The 16768-nt window shown below is 54.4% G+C and overlaps 1 protein-coding gene across 2 annotated transcripts; it reads right to left on the bottom strand.

Annotated features, from left to right (window-relative positions):
* Positions 1-3503: 3503 nt before the first annotated feature.
* Positions 3504-8392, bottom strand: TUBB1 (tubulin beta 1 class VI). Of its 2 annotated transcripts, XM_006103741.3 has the most exons (4): positions 8266-8392; positions 5634-5742; positions 4815-4925; positions 3504-4693 (listed from the first exon to the last, which is right to left on the bottom strand). In XM_006103741.3, the coding sequence occupies exons 1-4, from the start codon at positions 8320-8322 to the stop codon at positions 3615-3617; spliced, it is 1356 nt and encodes a 451-aa protein (XP_006103803.1). In that variant the 5' UTR covers positions 8323-8392; the 3' UTR covers positions 3504-3614. The 2 variants fall into 2 exon arrangements, with proteins under 2 accessions (XP_006103803.1, XP_023600742.1); XM_023744974.1 differs by lacking the exon at positions 8266-8392 and having other exon boundaries at positions 5634-5939.
* Positions 8393-16768: the final 8376 nt, after the last annotated feature.

Below are 16768 nucleotides of genomic sequence, written 5' to 3'. Positions count from 1 at the left end.
ACTGCTGGGCCGTGACCCTGGGAACCGAGGTGTCTCAAGTAGGGGAAGCAGATTTAATATCCAGGGACCAAAGAGATACAGGAAACAGTTTGAAAGTGTCTCAAAATAGAAAGTACTCTTTTTCATGACATTAACTGACAGACTATGTCATTAAGGCCCTGGCTGCCCCTTATCTTTGAATCGTGGAGGTCGTGTCAGAGCGTCCTGCTTGGTGCAGGCCGCCGTCTCTCTAGGTAGTGTGCTGCTTGGCGAGTAGCTTAAATGAAAATAATAATTCAAGTCCTCGATCAGAAGGAAAATACTAAATTGTAGTATTTTTGTTTTTCTTGTGCACTTAAAACCTTGTCTGATGAATGAATCTTTACATTCTGGGAGTATTGCTCATAGGAAATGAGGCACAGCCTCAGTCACCAGCTTATCGAACTAATGGCCGAGCTGAAATTAAAATCCAGGCTCCTAACTGCAGTCTCGGGGTGATGATTACGACAGTTAGATGGTGTTTGCGAGGTGACTCATTTAGTCATTAAATATTTATGGATGAAGTATTATTGCAAGTGTCTTGTTTTTATCTTTCTTTGAAACTTGGAAGCACTTGGCAGAGTAAAACTTCATTGCAGCATTAACTGCTTAATTTTAGCTGTTTTTGGAGAATAGAGAACTAAGTTTGAACAGGAAATTTTGAAACACGGTTCAGTTCATGCCCTGGGACCAGTTCTCACCAGGGCACTTCAGCTAATAATAATTTTAGCAGGGCCAAGAAGGAGCCCAGAAAATGTCTTTGTTCTCGGCTTGTGGAGAAGACTCCCTGCCCCAGGACACTTGACCTGTAGGTTTTATTTAATTCTCAGCACAGGGCATGCCGAGAGCAGCAGAGCAGGGGGAGAGCGGGGCTGAAAGCCACTTAAAGCTCCCGTGGTCCTTTGCCCTGGGCTGTTGTCCTGCTGTTTTGAAGTCTGGGCACCTGGGTTGTTTGGTGATGGAGGGACTAGGAAGCATCATTCATACAAACAGGAGTCAGTGACTCATGAGGCCTTTAGGCCTTTTTGATAACCAGACAAAGTGAGGGGCAGGCAAAGAGCTAATTTCCAGCCAAGTAATTAGAAATGAGTCATTTATTAGGGAGGCAAATGTGATCATTGGAGGTGAGACTTAGGGACAGGGCTTGTGACATGGCAAGGATTATAAAGGAACTGAATAAAAGATAAATTTACTGCCAGCAAAGATTCTCTAAGGCTCTTTCTCTGTGATTGAAAAATACCGTGAACTGATAACTGATTAAATAAACTCTGCATCCAGCCCTGCTGGGTAGCTGGCAGAACTGTCCAGGTTACCAGGGGCCCCAATCGGATCTAGTTGTGGGTATTTTAGTCACTGGTTGGGATGGTTGAGGCTGTCGTTAATCTCTTGCAGTGCTCTGGGCTGGGAGGTGAAGGCATCGGACAAACTCTAAAATTCGATTCTACTATGTTGGTCTCTGAGAGACCAATGTCACTGTAACGACCATACTACTAAATAAATCGGCTCTTCAAAATCAGAGGGGACAGATTTCTTTTGGTTTCTGGATTTTTAAATTTTTGTTTTGTGTTGTTGTTTTTTTAAATCTATTTCTACCATATGAAAGAGTAGGCTGATGCGATGCATTTTCAAATATTTTTAACTAAATTAATCAATCTGGGTGGTTAGACTCCAAGAAAAGCAATTTATTTAGTTTGAAATAAAGCAATTGAGCCATTTAAAATTGAATTTCTTTATACTTTAATGATTAATATTGAGCAAACAAAAATCTTTATAGTAATAAAAGTCAGCAGAAGTCTTTTTCTTTTTAATTTAGATTTATATCCTTCCTCCCATCCACTTAATTGCCTTTTTAGATTTGAGGAGGAAAGTGCTCGAGGAAGCGTGAGTATGAATTCTTAGGTAATCACAGGTTGTAGGACTTTTTAGCATCTAAGGAAGTTCACAACTTCAAAGTAAGAGCTTACAGGTGCAGCTTCTTATTCAATCTGATTGTGTTTTTAGTGATTCTTGAACCTCAAGTAGAAAGTGTTTAAAACTTTTCTTTTTCATTTTTTAAATAGAAGGCTTGCTCTACTGCCGACCGCAAGACTTTAATTTTCTCTTGGCAATTTCAGTCCTTTCCTTTGATGCATTTGTGAAGAGTAATGTTTCCCAGAATGAGCTATGTCTTTCCCCCAAGCCCCCCAAACCTGCCTGCACCTGCTGCCTCATAATTGCAGATTATGGAAGCAAATCGGGAGGCAAGGACCCAGTGTCCGCAAGTGAATCCCTGCTGTCCGCAGAGCAAACAAGGTAGAGCTCAGTGGTAATTGTAGGCCATTAAACCCTTACGGCCCTCAGGGCCGGCAGCGTGTTAGAAATAGGTAAGCTGTAATTAAGTTACAGGCGATTTGATTATGCTCTTGTGTGTTTGGTCCTGTTGCAATGAGAGCAGATTAAAACCATGTGGTGGTTAAAGCTGTGTCATCCTGCAAACATCATGACAACTTCTGCAAATTAATCTGAACTGTAAAAGTTCCCTAATGAGATGATGTCCTCTGTAACCAGGAGGGACGTTGCCGAGCCCACGCTGTGCCCTTCTGAGTGAGCAGGGGCTGCATCGTGCTCAGAAGGTGGTGACCGGAGGGGAGTGGGCAGGCCATTCCAAAGTAGCCTTAGTGGTTCTCAACCTTCCTAATGCCGCGACCCTTTAATACAGTTCCTCATGTTGTGGTGACCCCCAACCATAAAATTATTTTCGTTGCTACTTCATAACTGTAATTTTGCTACTGTTATGAATCGTAATGTAAATATCTGATATGCTATATGTGTTTTCCGGTGGTCGCGACCCACAGGTTGAGAACCGCTGCAGGGACACCAAAGAGGGTGGTCGATGAGGTCCCAGAGGCTAACACTAGTAAGAAACGTAGATAGTACATGTGTGTGTTGAAAGCTGGTAACAAGGCGTGGATTGGTGGGTGCTCCTGAGTTTTGTTCCTGAGTTTTGCCTGTCGTTTCTGGTTTGGGTTTCGGTCTGCACTTTTCTCCCCTTCCTTTCCCCCTTTCCAGTCGAGTCGGTGGCTGCGTTGTGCACAAGGACTACACAATTTCCTGGTGGGTGTTGACTCACTTGCCTCAGCTGTGTGGCTCCCCAATACCCCTTGGGCACCTGGCTTTCCTGGAAGCCAGCAAGTGTGAGAGGTGGGGTGGGGGCAGAGTCCTAGCAGCCCAGGACACCGAGTCAGGAGTCCAGATGCGCTGACAGTTACAAGGTACCATCCTCCCCACATATCATGTGCTGTCCTGCTGCCCGCGCGTGCTGTTCATACAGTAAACAAAGTTGTAGACAAAGGGAGTCCTTTGTGATAAATTCACTTTACTATTCAAAGGAGTACAGACAATGTGCATGGAATACAGCGCCAGAGAAGACCCTGAAGCCATCGGTGATGTCCCCGCCCCGCCCACCGCCCCCTGCCCCTGCCCCTGCCCGTGTCTGTGTCCGAGCTAGCGCTGAGTGGCTGTGTGCAGTGGTCCTCCGTGCTGCCCAGCAGAGCAGCCTTGGGATTGCTGCCCAGAGCACTCGTGTGGAGAGCCGCTCCCGTGCCCGCCTCTCTTGGTTAACCCTCCTTATCCTCTGCTTCCATTTCTGCCTCCCCCACCACCTCGTCATCTTCCTCCAGACCTGCTTTGGCGTCTTGAATCTGCTGGTACTCGGACACCAGGTCATGGATGTTGCTCTCGGCCTCCACAAACTCGTCGATGTCCATGCCCTCGCCAGTGTACCAGTGCACGAAAGCCTTCCTCCTGAACATGGCCGCGAAGTGCTCGGACATCCTGGTGAACAACTCCTGGATGGCCGTGCTGTTGCCGATGAAGGTGGCAGCCATGCTCAGCCCCGGGGGCGGGATGTCGCAGACGGCCACTTTGACGTTGTTGGGGATCCAGTCCACGAAGCAGCTGCTGCTCCGGGTCTGCACGGTGAGCATCTGCTCGTCCACTTCCTTGGTGGACATCTTCCCTCGGAAGATGCAGGCCACCGTCAAGTAGCGGCCGTGCCGGGGGTCACAGGCAGCCATGGTGTTGCGAGCATCAAACATCTGCTGGGTGAGCTCGGCCACCGAGAGGGCCCGGTACTGCTGGCTGCCCTGCGCCGTGAGTGGGGCGAAGCCGGGAATGAAGAAGTGCAGGCGGGGGAAGGGGACCATGTTCACGGCCAGCTTGCGCAGGTCGGCATTGAGCTGGCCCGGGAACCGGAGGGAGGTGGTGATGCCACTCATGGTCAAGGACACCAGGTGGTTGAGGTCTCCGTAGGTGGGCGTGGTCAGCTTCAGGGTGCGGAAGCAGATGTCGTAGAGGGCCTCATTGTCGATGCAGAAGCAGGCGTCGGCGTTCTCAATCAGCTGGTGGATGGACAGCACGGCGTTGTAGGGCTCCACCACCGTGTCCGACACCTTGGGCGAGGGCATGACGCTGAAGGAGTTGAGGATGCGGTCGGGGTACTCCTCCCGGATCTTGTTCATGAGCAGCGTGCCCATGCCTGAGCCGGTGCCCCCGCCCAGCGAGTGCACGATCTGGAAGCCCTGCAGGCAGTCGCAGGCCTCGCTCTCGCCCCGCACCACGTCCAGGACGCTGTCCAGCAGCTCCGCTCCCTCCGTGTAGTGGCCCTTGGCCCAGTTGTTGCCAGCCCCAGAGTTACCTGTGGCAGAGGACACGTGCTTATCTACCCAGAGGCAGAGGAGGCAGGGTGGAGAGAGGAGGACGCCATTAGCAGGCATCCTTCTCTCGTCCCAATGGAACCTTCCAGAAAAAAAACCTACCGTGGACAAAACTGTCCGGTTGAAAGAGGCTTCCCAATTTGCTAGATCGGATGCTGTCCATCGTCCCAGGTTCCAGGTCCACCAAGACGGCTCGGGGCACATATTTCTTATCTGTGCAGAAAGATAGGAAGTCAGCAAACTATTGTTTTTTCTAAAAGTTAATGTTTCGCTCTAACCAGTTTGCTCAGTGGATAGAGCATCGGCCTGGGGACTGGAAGGTCCCCAGTTCGACTCTGGTCAAGGACACATGCCTGGGTTGTGGACTCCACCCTCAGTAGGGAGTGTGCAGGAGGCAGCCGATCAGTGATTCTCATCATTGATGTTTCTCTCTCTCTCTCTCTCTCTCTCTCTCTCTCTCTCTCTCTCTCTCCCTCTCCCTTCTTCTCTGAAATCAAGAAAAATATTTATAAAATAAAAATTAATGTTTCATCAAAATGGAACCTTGTGATACTGCCCCCCCCCCCCCCCCAAGAAAAGGTGTCTTTGGTAGACAGAGATTCACTATCACACCCGGACCCTGACAACACACAAATCTACAAATGCCTTAAAAATTATGTTTCCATTATTGTTGTGTTTGTTATGTTGCCAACGACAGAGATTCTGTTCCTATTGGAAGTGCTGCTGGTTTTTACTTAAAAACCAAATGGGAAGCCTGGTGCTTAAACTGCACGTGTTAAGACATGTGCCCCCCTTTAGTGACTTCTTTGAACAGGGCTTGGGGAACCCGCCACTCAGCGTCCTGCGGAGGTGCCCGGACGTCACCCATGGGCATCTCGTGGTCCCCTGTGAGCACTGGCCGCCCTGAGCACAGCATCCTACCGTGGGCCTCGTTGTAATACACGCTGATCCTCTCCAGCTGCAGGGCGCAGTCCCCGCCATAGCTCCCCACCGCGTCGATGCCGTGCTCCTCACCAATCACCTCCCAGAACTGAAAGCAGAGGAGGGTGGTCAGTGCGCAGAGGGACTCGAAAAAGGCTGTGTTGGCTGCAGGTGGGACAGGAAGACGGGAGGTGGCCCTGGGCCTGCCTCCCTGGGTCTCCCGGCCTGTCCCTTCCCAAGACGTGCTTTTGGTCCTTTTCATAAATCCTCTCCGTGGCATCGTTCCCTTTGTGCCTCTCCTACACATGCATCTGAAGACTGCATTCCATGCCCACCTGCATTCCCCAAATGAACTGTCAACATACATGAGGTTGGATTTTGCTCTTATTAAATTCAGGCTGTTGTATACCTTAAAGCTGTTGTTTAGCATCTCACATCACAGTGTAGCTCTAATTCCACCTGTAGTGCTCCAAGCATATAAAGTATAGACTCCAGGCCCTGGCCGGTTTGGCTCAGTGGATAGAGTGTCGGCCTGCAGACTAAACGGTCCCAGGTTTGATTCCAGTCAAGGGCACATACCTTGGTTGCAGGCTCCTGCCCAGCCCGGGTTGGAGGTTTATTTTCATGCAGTTTACCCAAAAGCCCATAACTGGGACATCTCTGCCCGATGCAAGCAATGTGCATTTTGATGATCAGGTGTGCACACAGTTAAAATCATGCACAGCTTACCCTCTTGTGACTGTTTGAAACACATTGCACCTTCAATCACACATACAGTACTTATTAATGTACATACATGCCAAGCTCTCAGTATGGAAACAGTTACCGGACGCCCTCTTTGCATTGCCCTGGAGAAGCCCATCGTCCCGTGCAATGAAAACATCTATTCTCAAGTCACCAGCCACCCCCTGTGAATGACGGCTCTGCTCTGGCCATGGTCTTATTCGCAGTAAGTTACCAGCACTGTTCAGGGTGTGGAAGAATCAATGAAGTTAAGTTCTGTGATACCACAAATTAAGTATAACTTCAAGTTCTTATGGACCCAAATAATAAGTAGTTGCTGTGGTTCTGACCAGGAGGCCACAGAGTTCTGGAGTGAGAGCGAGGACCCTATCTGGGCTGCTCTCCCTCTCACGGGCCTCCGTCCACATTATCTTGCAGCGTCAGGGCCGTGGGGGCTTGGGCCTCCTCTGTGGGCTGTAGTTTGAACATCTTATCACTGTCGTGTGGAAGGCTGATGCTTCCCTTCAAGCAGTAATCGTCTTTGTCCCAGGGTTTAAACCCCTGGTTTCTGCATAGCAGCAGCATCCACAGCAGCAGAAAGTGGGAAACAGCCCAGTGTCCATCGGGGATGAATGGTAACAAATTGCAGTCCCCCCACACAAGCAATATTCAGCCTTAGGAAAGGAAGGAGCCTGGCTGGGTGGCTCAGTTGGTTGGAGCATCGTCTGGTGCACCAAAAGGTTGTGGGTTCGACTCCCAGTCAGGACATATACCTAGATTGCGGGTTCGATCCCCAGTCTGGGGCTTCTGGGAGGCAATCGATTGGTGTTTGTCACATCAATGTTTCTCCCTTCCTCTCTGAAATCAATGAGAATGTCCTCAGATGAGGATTTTTTAAAAAGAAAGGAAGGAAACCCAGTCACCTGCTATAGCCTGGATGAACCTGAGGACATTGTGCTCAGTGACACAAGCCTGTCACAAAAGGACAAATCCCGATGACTCAACTTACATGAGGGACCTAGAGAAGTCAAACTGAGACGGAGTAGGCTGGTGGGGCCAGGGCTGGGGAGAGGAATGCGGGGTTACTATTTAGCAGGGACAGAGTTTCAGGTTTGCAAGAGGCACTGAGTGATACTCTTTTAAATAGTTAAATACAACAGCCTGAATGTATTAAGAGCAGCAGAGGGGAGGGGGATAGTTAAGGTGGTAAATTTTATGCTGTCTTTCACCAGTTTTTTTTAAATTTTAAAGACAGTTTTAATACAGTTCATACTTGTAAAAGTAATTTAAAAACAGCAATGAGAACAATCAGATACTATAGAATTGGTCATCTTCAGATTAGGGCTGGAGGCATTGGGCGCTCTCACTGTTTTCTTAGCATTACCAACTGAGCCAGGTCCTTTGAGACATTTTAAGAGGGGAAGAGAAAAACTCATTTATATTCCAGAAGGTCTATTTTAATTCTGATTGCTCCTGGGCACAAACCTTGTAGGTTTACCTTTGACTTTTCTGTTGCATATTAAATGGAACAGCAGTTGATCCTTTTTAACTTTATAACCTAAAGAGGAGGGAAATATAGCTTCGTGATATGGTGTTGAACGTTTCCCAGCAAACTCTGGAAAACTGTTTGGAGACAAATTACTGTTTTCAGATATAAAAAGTTCATTGCTTAGAGATGATAAAAGTAAAAATAGTTGATGTGTATCATACACAAGAGACTCCACAAAATTAACATGAATTAAATTAACCCTTTAAACCTTTGCTAATTCCTGCGTCTCTAATTAAAGGCTGTTTAATAATCAAACGCCCAGCAAGTGCATGCTGTCTGTTCGGCTGACGGAGGGCAGTTTCTTGGTTGGCTGCACCATGGACCGCGGTGAAGCTATTGCTAGGAATGCAGGCGCCTTACCTTCGCTCCGATCTGGTTACCACACTGGCCGATCTGAATGTGCACAATTTCACGCATCCTTGCTTTGTGCCCAAGGGCAAGATCTTCACGGACTCCTCAGACCCTGGGAGAGACGCCCTTCACCAGTGTGAGCCCAACACGACTGGTCATCGCAGTGATGGGACCAGCTGACCCAGCTCCCCCCAGTGTGGCCCAAGGGTGTGTCCAGCCCAGGCCCAGCCCCGGCCCTCCTGTGCTCTGCCTATCACCCTAGTGAAGGGGGTTTTCTTTTCCTCTCCCAGCGCAGAATAGTGCCTGGTCATTTCCTAGAGTTCAAGACCAAAGGCTGCCTTTGCGCACGGTGCCCGGCGGTCCAGCAGCAGGTGTGGGCTTGCGCGATGGACTCTTGGCATGTGGTGTGACAGCTGAGCCTGGCCCCTCATCAGCCTCTCTAGCCCTGCGTTCTGTTGTCCCCTTTGCTCTTGTCCTGCTGGCTGGGGCTCATTGCCGGCTGGTGGTTTCCTTGAGCAGACCACGAGTGCGCCGGGGGCCAGAGGGACGCCCACCCACACTTCCATTTCGCTAAGGCCCAGCCGAGGGCAGCCGGACTGGGGGGTACAGAGGATGGACCCGCTCTTCCAGGTCCTCGGCATGCTTCCCTGAGCTCCCAGCAAGCAACTTGCAAAACCAGGCCCAGGCCCCCCCTCCTCCTACCCACAGCCAGCCCTGCCCAGCAGCACAGAGCCCTGGGGGTGCAGGCAGGGCCACATCTCAGTCTGAACCCCTGGCACGTGTGCACCTGCTTCCCGAGGCCTCTTCAGCCTTTGCCAGGGACCCCCAGGCGGGCCCTCGTCATTGAACAGCTACCAACGGGCACCTGCCCTATACCGGGCACACCTTTGGGAGCTGGGGGTTGGGGAATGGAGGAGACTGGTGCAGGCAGCTCCTGCGTCCCAGAGCTCTCTGAGGAGGTGACTGACTTAGGAAGGCAAGTCCCCAGGATGTGGATTCAAAAGCAGGACTGAACTGGACTCAGCCCAAGAGGCCCTGGTCCCTGTCCTCCCTGCCCCTGACCTGATAGGTGATGTCGGTCGAGGGGTCAGCCCCGCCTCCCAAGCCTTTCCAGACCCTTGACTCCTAAACCCTGTGTCCCCCCAGCCTGGGCAGCCTGAGATGGGGGTGCAGGGGACTGCGAAGAACAGTTGCTAACAATGGACTTGGGGGGAAGGGGTGGTCAATAGCCTCTACTCACTCCCGCAGGCATTCACCCACAGGAAGGACCTGAGCTGTCCATTGAAAGCAACACCGAGAGGTGGGGGAGGAGGACTGTCCCCCGGGGGTCGGCAGGAGAGCCGCTCTAGTCTGCCACTGTCCGGAAGAGGCCCATGACGCTGGGCCGGACCTGGACCGGGGAAAGGCGCTATGAAGGGTGCTCTTAGGACAGTTGTGGGCATTTGAATACATGGCATACGTTGCTCAATAGCACTGTGTCCATGTTAGCGTTCCTGCATGTGATCAGGGCCTGGGGCTTATGCAAATAGAAATCCTTGTTTTCAAGAGACTATGACGCACTCAGGGTCAAGAGTCACCAGGCCAGCAATTCAGTCGCAAACATTTAGGCAACACAATAAAAATGCGATCCATGGAACGAGGTGACCCAGTGTGGCAAGATGTTAACAGCAGGTGCATTTCCCCCAATGTGGCGCAGGGTTAGCGCTCCGGTAACGCTCCTCCAGCTTGGCATTTCCTTCCACTCAGGTCGCAATGACTGCAGGCGGCACAGAGGCCTCTGCTTCACACCACGCCGCCCTCAAAGGCAAAGAGAAGGAAGTGTGAACTCAGGACGAAGGAATTCGGGTGTCTAGCAGTACTTTTCACAAATTAAAAAAATAAGCTTTCAGCTCTCATAGGTGTCACCCCACTCCCTTTCCCTGGGTGCCCTCTTCCCTCATCCCCTGCTGACCTCCCCACCTTCCCCGGCTCATCAGACTCCTACAAAGTCCCAGAGTCCCAGGGAAGCTCCCCTGTCACTTCCTGGAGCACCTTGACCTTCCCCTCAGCCCCTGGGTCACACACACACACACACACACACACACACACACACACACGCACACACGCACACACACGCCTGCGGCCCCAGCACTTTACTTGGTCCTGTTTGCTAATCACTTATCCTCATGCCTTATCTCCCGCCAGTCTGGAAACTGCCGCTATCTTTCCACCTTCGAGTCCCCCACCTGCCCCTTGGGTAACAGGGCCTCAGCAAATGTTTGCCGAGCGCACACAGACAGCTGGGCAAGTTTGAGCAGCCATGGCAAGTTTTCATAAAGGCAATAATGTATTTATTCAGAGTATGTCCTCATGGGGCAGGGGGTGTGGAAGGGGGAGGCTGGAGGATTTTTCCCTCCAACCCCTAAGTGGCTTGTTGATGGGTAACCGCAGGTGCTGTTAGAGCTGCTCACAGGGCTGTGTGGGCTGCGGGGACACAGCCAGGTGGGGGCTACTAGGTCTCTGTGCTCGTTCTTCGCTGTGTGGGCAGGAGCCACTGCGTGGGCCCCCCCACCTCCACCCGGAGCACATTCCTCTTGGTCATCTCAGTTTGCTCAGGGAGGGGAGGCCAGGCTCCCAGATGGGCGCCTAAAAGGTTTTTCTGTTAATGGGGCAGTTGGCAAGAGGAGGGAAGAAGAGGAGCTGTTTGCTTTGAGCTGTTTGCTGGCAGTGTTTACTCAGTCTCGGCACTGCACTCAGCTTTGGACACCGCTGGGGCGAGGGCAGATGCTGGGCAGGGAGCCCACGGTCCGGGGCCGAGGCTCGGCCGCTCGTGGGCCTTCCTCCTGCCTGAACCTGAGTTTTCTCAGCCGCAACACGGGGTAGCGGTCGCCGGTTCGCTGTGGGGACTGTGCCTTTGCAGGCGGTGTTTTCCAAGTCTGCTTCCAAGGGTGTTAGAGGCTGCGGCTCCCTGTATAGATGGCACCGTTCATTTCTAGATAGTGAGCACCTACTATGTGCCAGGCCGAGCTAGTTGTGGGCGCAGAAGGCTGGCTGTCCGGGTTTAAAATGTCTGGGTGGGACGGGGTGGTGAGAAAGGCATGGGTCTGAAAGCGGCCACTCCGCACCCCTTTGTCCTGGTGACGGCAGCTGTGTGCCATGGAAAGAGCTCTCCCCTGAGGGCCCTTCTCAGACCAGCAGTGGCAGCTCCTCCCGGGACACTGCTCTGCTCTCCTACCGGGAGGAAGGTGACCCTCCAGCCGGCCCTGAACTGCAGCGAGGGATGGAGAGTGGCCGTCTGTGACGAAGGACAGTCCTTTGTCCCCCAGAGAAGGGCTGTGGCAAAGGCAGGTTAGCAGTGACTGCCCGGGAGCAGCAGCGAGCATCACTGCAGAGGGCAGAGGGCAGAGGGCAGAGGGCAGAGGGCAGAGGGCAGGAGCAAAAGTATCCCAGGGAATGCATGGTGGTGACACCACTGCACGACAGGAAAGCCGCTGCCTGCGGACGCTGAAATGACCCTTAGTTGGGCCGCGAGAAGATGCGGTGGCAGCCAGCCCCTTCCTGCGTGTCCCCGGGTCTATTATGGGAACAGAACTACGATGATAAGGAAAACCAAGTGTCACCAGAAACCCCAGATCGGCTGCTCCCAGACTTCCTCCAGGAGCTGCCCCAGTGGTCAGATGGAGCCCCCCCATTTGACAAATGAAATATAATCAGGAAAAACACAGCACACTTAGAATTCATTGATTTCATCCGCCCCTGATCCTCTTCTGGGTACATCCAAGTTCCGTGAATAACTCCGAGGAGATTGTTGAATTACAGTGTTTGCTTGTGATTCAGAGGCAGAAATTTTTCCAAATGTCTTAGCAAGAAAATGACATCTGAGGGGCCATTATGAGTGAGTCAGCGGTGTGGGCAGATCAGCTGCACCGAGCTCCCCGTTCCTGTCCTCGGCTTCGGGGTGTCTCTAGCTGTGAGAGAAAGTTCTGGAGGAAGAATAAGGAATTCGCAGAGAGGAGGGACTGGGAGAGCATGGCTGTTCTTCCACAAGCCAGGCTGCCCGGCTTCATGGGGAAGTTTTAGACCTGGTCCCCCAGCTGAAAATCCCCATGGCACCCACACCACACTGGCCTCGGGGCCACTCTGCACCCCCCGGCCTCCAGCCCAGCAGTGAGACACTCTGCGGCTCTGTGGGCACATCGGGGGTCAGAGCTGGGCTGTGCCGTCTCCAAGGTGCAGGAGGAAACACACGCTCGCACACTCACGCACCTCCTCGAACTGCCGTGATTCCGCAGGGACACCTTAGCCTTCTCCACCAAGCCTTCCCCTCCCAAGGCGGACAGGACCTGATAAGCAACGTTCGCGGAGGAAACAGAGATAAGCATAACACCGCCCACACCTAGAGCTGAAATCAAACAGAAACCTACACTTCTTCAAGCCCAGTGTTTGTCCAAGAAACCTCTGCTATGCACCTCCCAGAAATCCATTCGTTTATCCAACAAATACTGGCCAGGTGCTCTCTGGGGGTTCGAGGGACCTCAGGGAAGTAGGGAAGGGGGCCCTGCTCTCCAAGGATGCAGACATACAGCCCTGGTCCCCTTTCCACTGGCCTTTGCCACGTTCTCTGCCACCTCATTTGGGAATCTGAGGCTCAGAGAAGAAATCGGCTCACTCGAGTCCCAGAATGATGGCAGAAGCAGAGACGGGTCGGGCTGCAGGTCTTTGGGCCCCTATGTCCAGGGTACAATGTGAGGTGTTGGGAGGAGTCAGCCCGCTGGCCTCCAACCAGGCATCTGAGGAGCCCAGACTGCTTCCCTCATCTTTCTCCTCACCCCTGGCCCACACCTGGGTCCTGCCAGCCCTACCTCCCAGACAGGCAGCCGTGTGCCTGCTGTCACCATCTCTGCTGCGAAGCATCATCAGCTGCCCCTCCATGACCACAGCTGACCCTACCTGGCCTCACTCTGCCTCCTTCCATCCCCTCCGCCCATGGCCACCAGAGGGATCTCATCGCATAAGCCAGGCCCTGCCCTTCAGGAGCCAGCTGCCACCGGGGAGAACTGCCCACGGGGCTCAGACCCTCGGAGAAGATGCGGGAGGGGCGGGGAGGGGGCTTGCGGAGACTGCGATGCAGGGCGGAGGGTCCACTCCTCCTGGGCTGCGCCTGCAGGAAGCGTGGCCGCGGGCGGTAGGCGGGACACAGCAGCTGTGCCTGCCCGAGGCCTGAGGGGTGTGTCTAGGGCACCTGTGAGCTCTCCGTGACCTCACCGGCCTGTTGGCCAGCCACCCCTGCTGCCTCGTGCCCCTTGGCTTCTTCCAGGTGAGCACCCACCAAGCATGTTTGTGTGTCGAGGACTTTGCGTAGTCTCTCCCGTCTGCCTCGAAAGTCCAGCACTTTCCATGCCCGTGTCCTCGCCACCAGTCTCCGCTCCCTGGAGCGCCCTCCCCAGAGCCCATCTCTAGCCGGCCCCGTTCTACCCATTTCCAAGCCCTTTCTACTCCCGGGGGCTTCCTTTCTCCACATGCCCCTTTCCTGAGTGCAAGCTCCTCGAAGGCAGGGACTGGCACAGTGGTTTGGCTCATGCCAGGAGCTCAGCAAATACCTGTGACTGCCTGACTTCAGAGAGCACCCGGATCTGACCATGAATGACCAAGACCCCTCAGACAGAGGTCATGGGCAGCTCCCAGGCGGGCTCGACATTCTGCGCTCGGCCGTGGCCAACGTGTTCTGAAGGTCATGCTGACGGCCAACCTCACGAATAGGGTCCCAGGGAGGCAAGTGTGTGCAGCCAAGAGAAGGATTAATGGTGATGCCTTTGGGGACAGCAGCAGGACGAGGTCACACCTGACCCACCCAATCGGAAGGCCTCCCCTGCAAAGGCGTCTGGGATTCAGACTGAGCATCCGACCTCATGGCCACGTGGATGGAGAGGAGCCCTGCGGCTGCCAAGAACGCCGAAGTGCCCTGCGAAGCCAGACTTGCCTGGCGAGCAGGGTCGGCATCCCTCCAAACAAAACCAGTATCCAGGATGTGGCCAAACTCAGGAATGTGAGTAATGGCAAGTGTCTGCAGCTTGCGGGTGGGAGCCACGACACGGCCTGAAGGGAGGGGTGAAGGTTCCGAGGAAATTCCACAGACACAGAAACAACCTGTCCGCACTCCCCTTCAAGTGGGGAGAGCGGGCCGGCCCCGGCCCAACTAGAAAGTATGTGTGTTCTTTATCAGGACGAGGGGAAATCAACCTTATTTTTAGAAATAATAGTTTTTTGTGTTGTGGCCTTGGATCATGTGTGTGTCAGGAGACTTTATAGAGGAAAAGAAAAGAGGGGGGACTAGATTCTAACCTGCCACCCACGAGCCTATGCTGAGTACAGGTCTCCTGACCTCTGTGGGCCTCAGTCTCACACCTATAAATGGGGAGATAGCAGCTGGCCCCACCTCCAACATCTAAAGAGGACAGATGATTCCCAGTCTGGAGACTATTCTAGAAAGTCATCACCTCTGCCTTCAAGCACCACTAGGAACAGGTATGACTCATTACATCCAGGAGGAAAATGCCAGGGCACAGGTAGGCTTCCAGAGAGAGGACTTGGTCGTGGTTTCAGGGGACTCCACGTCTCAGCACCTGCAAGACTTGCCCCAGGTGGGACAGCAGGGCACACAGAGTGCAGGAGGGAGTGGCTGGAGCTGGGGGGCCCCTGCCCAGCCCCCTCTGCTCCAGGCTGGGGAAGATGAGTCTTTATCACAAATGCCTTCACTGGACCAGCTGCCAGGTCGGCCAAGGCCCGAAGCTGCGCTCAGGTGCACTTGCTGTGCGGAGAGACGAGCAGGCCCTGGGAGGCCAGCCCCGCAGGCTCTTCCTCCTGCTGAGGCCAGCGGCCTTTCATGTTGATCTGCCTGCCCTTCCCTAGCAGTCTGCAGGCTGACACTTGGCTCAGGTTGGTCCAAGGCCACTCCCTGTCAGACCCTCAGCATCCACTGATCACAGCCAAGTTCACACGTGAAGGGCCCTGGGTCTGTAGGTCTGATCGTCCGGGGGCTGGAGAGGCAGAGCGTGTCACACCAGACCTCACTCACTTCTCACCTTGCAAGTTGTGGTTTCAAATGTCTGGACTCCCTCCCCATCCTGCTGCCCAATTTCCCCATCACTTTCTGAGTCTGACTTGCTTCTGTGTCAGGGAAACGCTGGTGGGCCACAGCGAGACAACCCCGGGTCCTCCCATCACCAGCCTGAGTGTCATCACCCCTCCCTCCGTCTAAGCTGCATTCCACAGGCCTGTGTGACCTTCCCAGCCAGGACCCTGGCCTCGCCCTGGCCGCTGGAGGCCATGTGATCAGGCCAGCCTGCTGCAGCGTCTGTGGGCGGCAGCATATGGCAAGCTTGGCCCTCGGAGCCCGGGGCCTGTGTGACTGCAGGTCACCTGCCAATGAGGAGCTTAGGGCTCTCCCAGGAGAGAAAGCACACCACAGGGTGGGGCCGTGACCACACTGGAGCTCCCAGTGGCTTTTCAGGAACAGGGACGAGACTTCTGGGCTGAGAAACTTCCCGGCTCCACCTGAGGCCTCGGCTGCTCGGACAGCCACTGCCGGACAGGTGTCCGGCCCCGTTGGGGTCCCATGGTCACTTCAGCACTCCTAAGGTGGACACGGAAATTGCTGGAAGTCCAGGAGGCAGTCATTTTGATTTTTGATTGTCGGGTGGGCACAGGCCCAGGAAGGGGCCAAGGGACCGCAGAGGGGCCTGCGGACCCCGGCCAAGGCCTGTGCGGACCCTTCCTTCAGGCCGAGGCAGCGGCTCTGCGGCCTGGGCAGCAGGAGGGAGGGATGACTGTTCCGTTGCGAAATCGAGGCCAGGGCTCCCCACTTCTGCTTTTAGTTCCGCATTTGACCCCGAAGAGCTGCGTCAGCAGGAAGCCTTCGCAGCATCTTGGAAGCCAGAATGCAGAACCAAGGATTTCTGTGCCAAGGGAGCCTGGCACTGCCTCCTCTGTGAGGGGCAGCATCTCCTCAGAGGGCCTGGGCCCTCGCCAAGGGGGGTGCAGAAAGCCAGGCGAGGGCAGGATTCTGGGGGGACAGTGGCTTTCCTCCAGGACTTGGGGAGCCCCTGCCCCTTCCCCGGAGGCCCGGGCCCAGTGGGATGTCGGGACAGGGGCACCTCTCCAGGGCTGAGGGTCTCAAGCATCCCAGGCTGCTGGGACATTCGGACCCTGCCGTGCCCCCGCCCCGCCCCAGGGCCCCTCGAGGTCTGGCTCCAATGTGCTAGGCAGGCCCCCAAGCCACGTGGCCGGTGGCCAGTGGCGGGGTCAGGTCAGGGGTCTGGCTCCCCGCCCAGCGCGTGACCCCATCCCAGCCCCTCCCGCACCGGCTGCGGCTGGGCGGCTCTGCCCGCGGCCGGGGCGGGGCCGGGGTCACGGGGGCAGGAGCGGCCGCCCCGCCCCGGGGGTGTGTCCGGGCGCCCGCGCCGCCACCTTAAGGACCGGGCGGGAAGCGGGGCCGGAGCGCGAGGGCCGGGAGGCGCGGGCGGAGGGGCACCGG

Source organism: Myotis lucifugus, unplaced genomic scaffold (genome assembly GCF_000147115.1).
Source record: "Myotis lucifugus unplaced genomic scaffold, Myoluc2.0 scaffold_503, whole genome shotgun sequence".
NCBI classification, from domain to species: Eukaryota; Metazoa; Chordata; class Mammalia; order Chiroptera; family Vespertilionidae; genus Myotis; species Myotis lucifugus.
Note: the sequence above shows the minus strand (reverse complement) of the source record. Positions and strands in the feature narration are given on the sequence as shown.

What these genes read in the sequence shown, in the direction of transcription:
- TUBB1 (XM_023744974.1), bottom strand. Translation starts at nt 5,913, where the DNA reads ATGCCACGGAGAGGATTTATGAAAAGGACCAAAAGCACGTCTTGGGAA. An exon ending in GTATTACAACGAGGCCCACG is followed by an intron (nt 4,926 to 5,633) that starts GTAGGATGCTGT and finishes CTTTCTGCACAG; the next exon opens with ATAAGAAATATGTGCCCCGA. An exon ending in ACCGGACAGTTTTGTCCACG is followed by an intron (nt 4,694 to 4,814) that starts GTAGGTTTTTTT and finishes CCTCTGCCACAG; the next exon opens with GTAACTCTGGGGCTGGCAAC.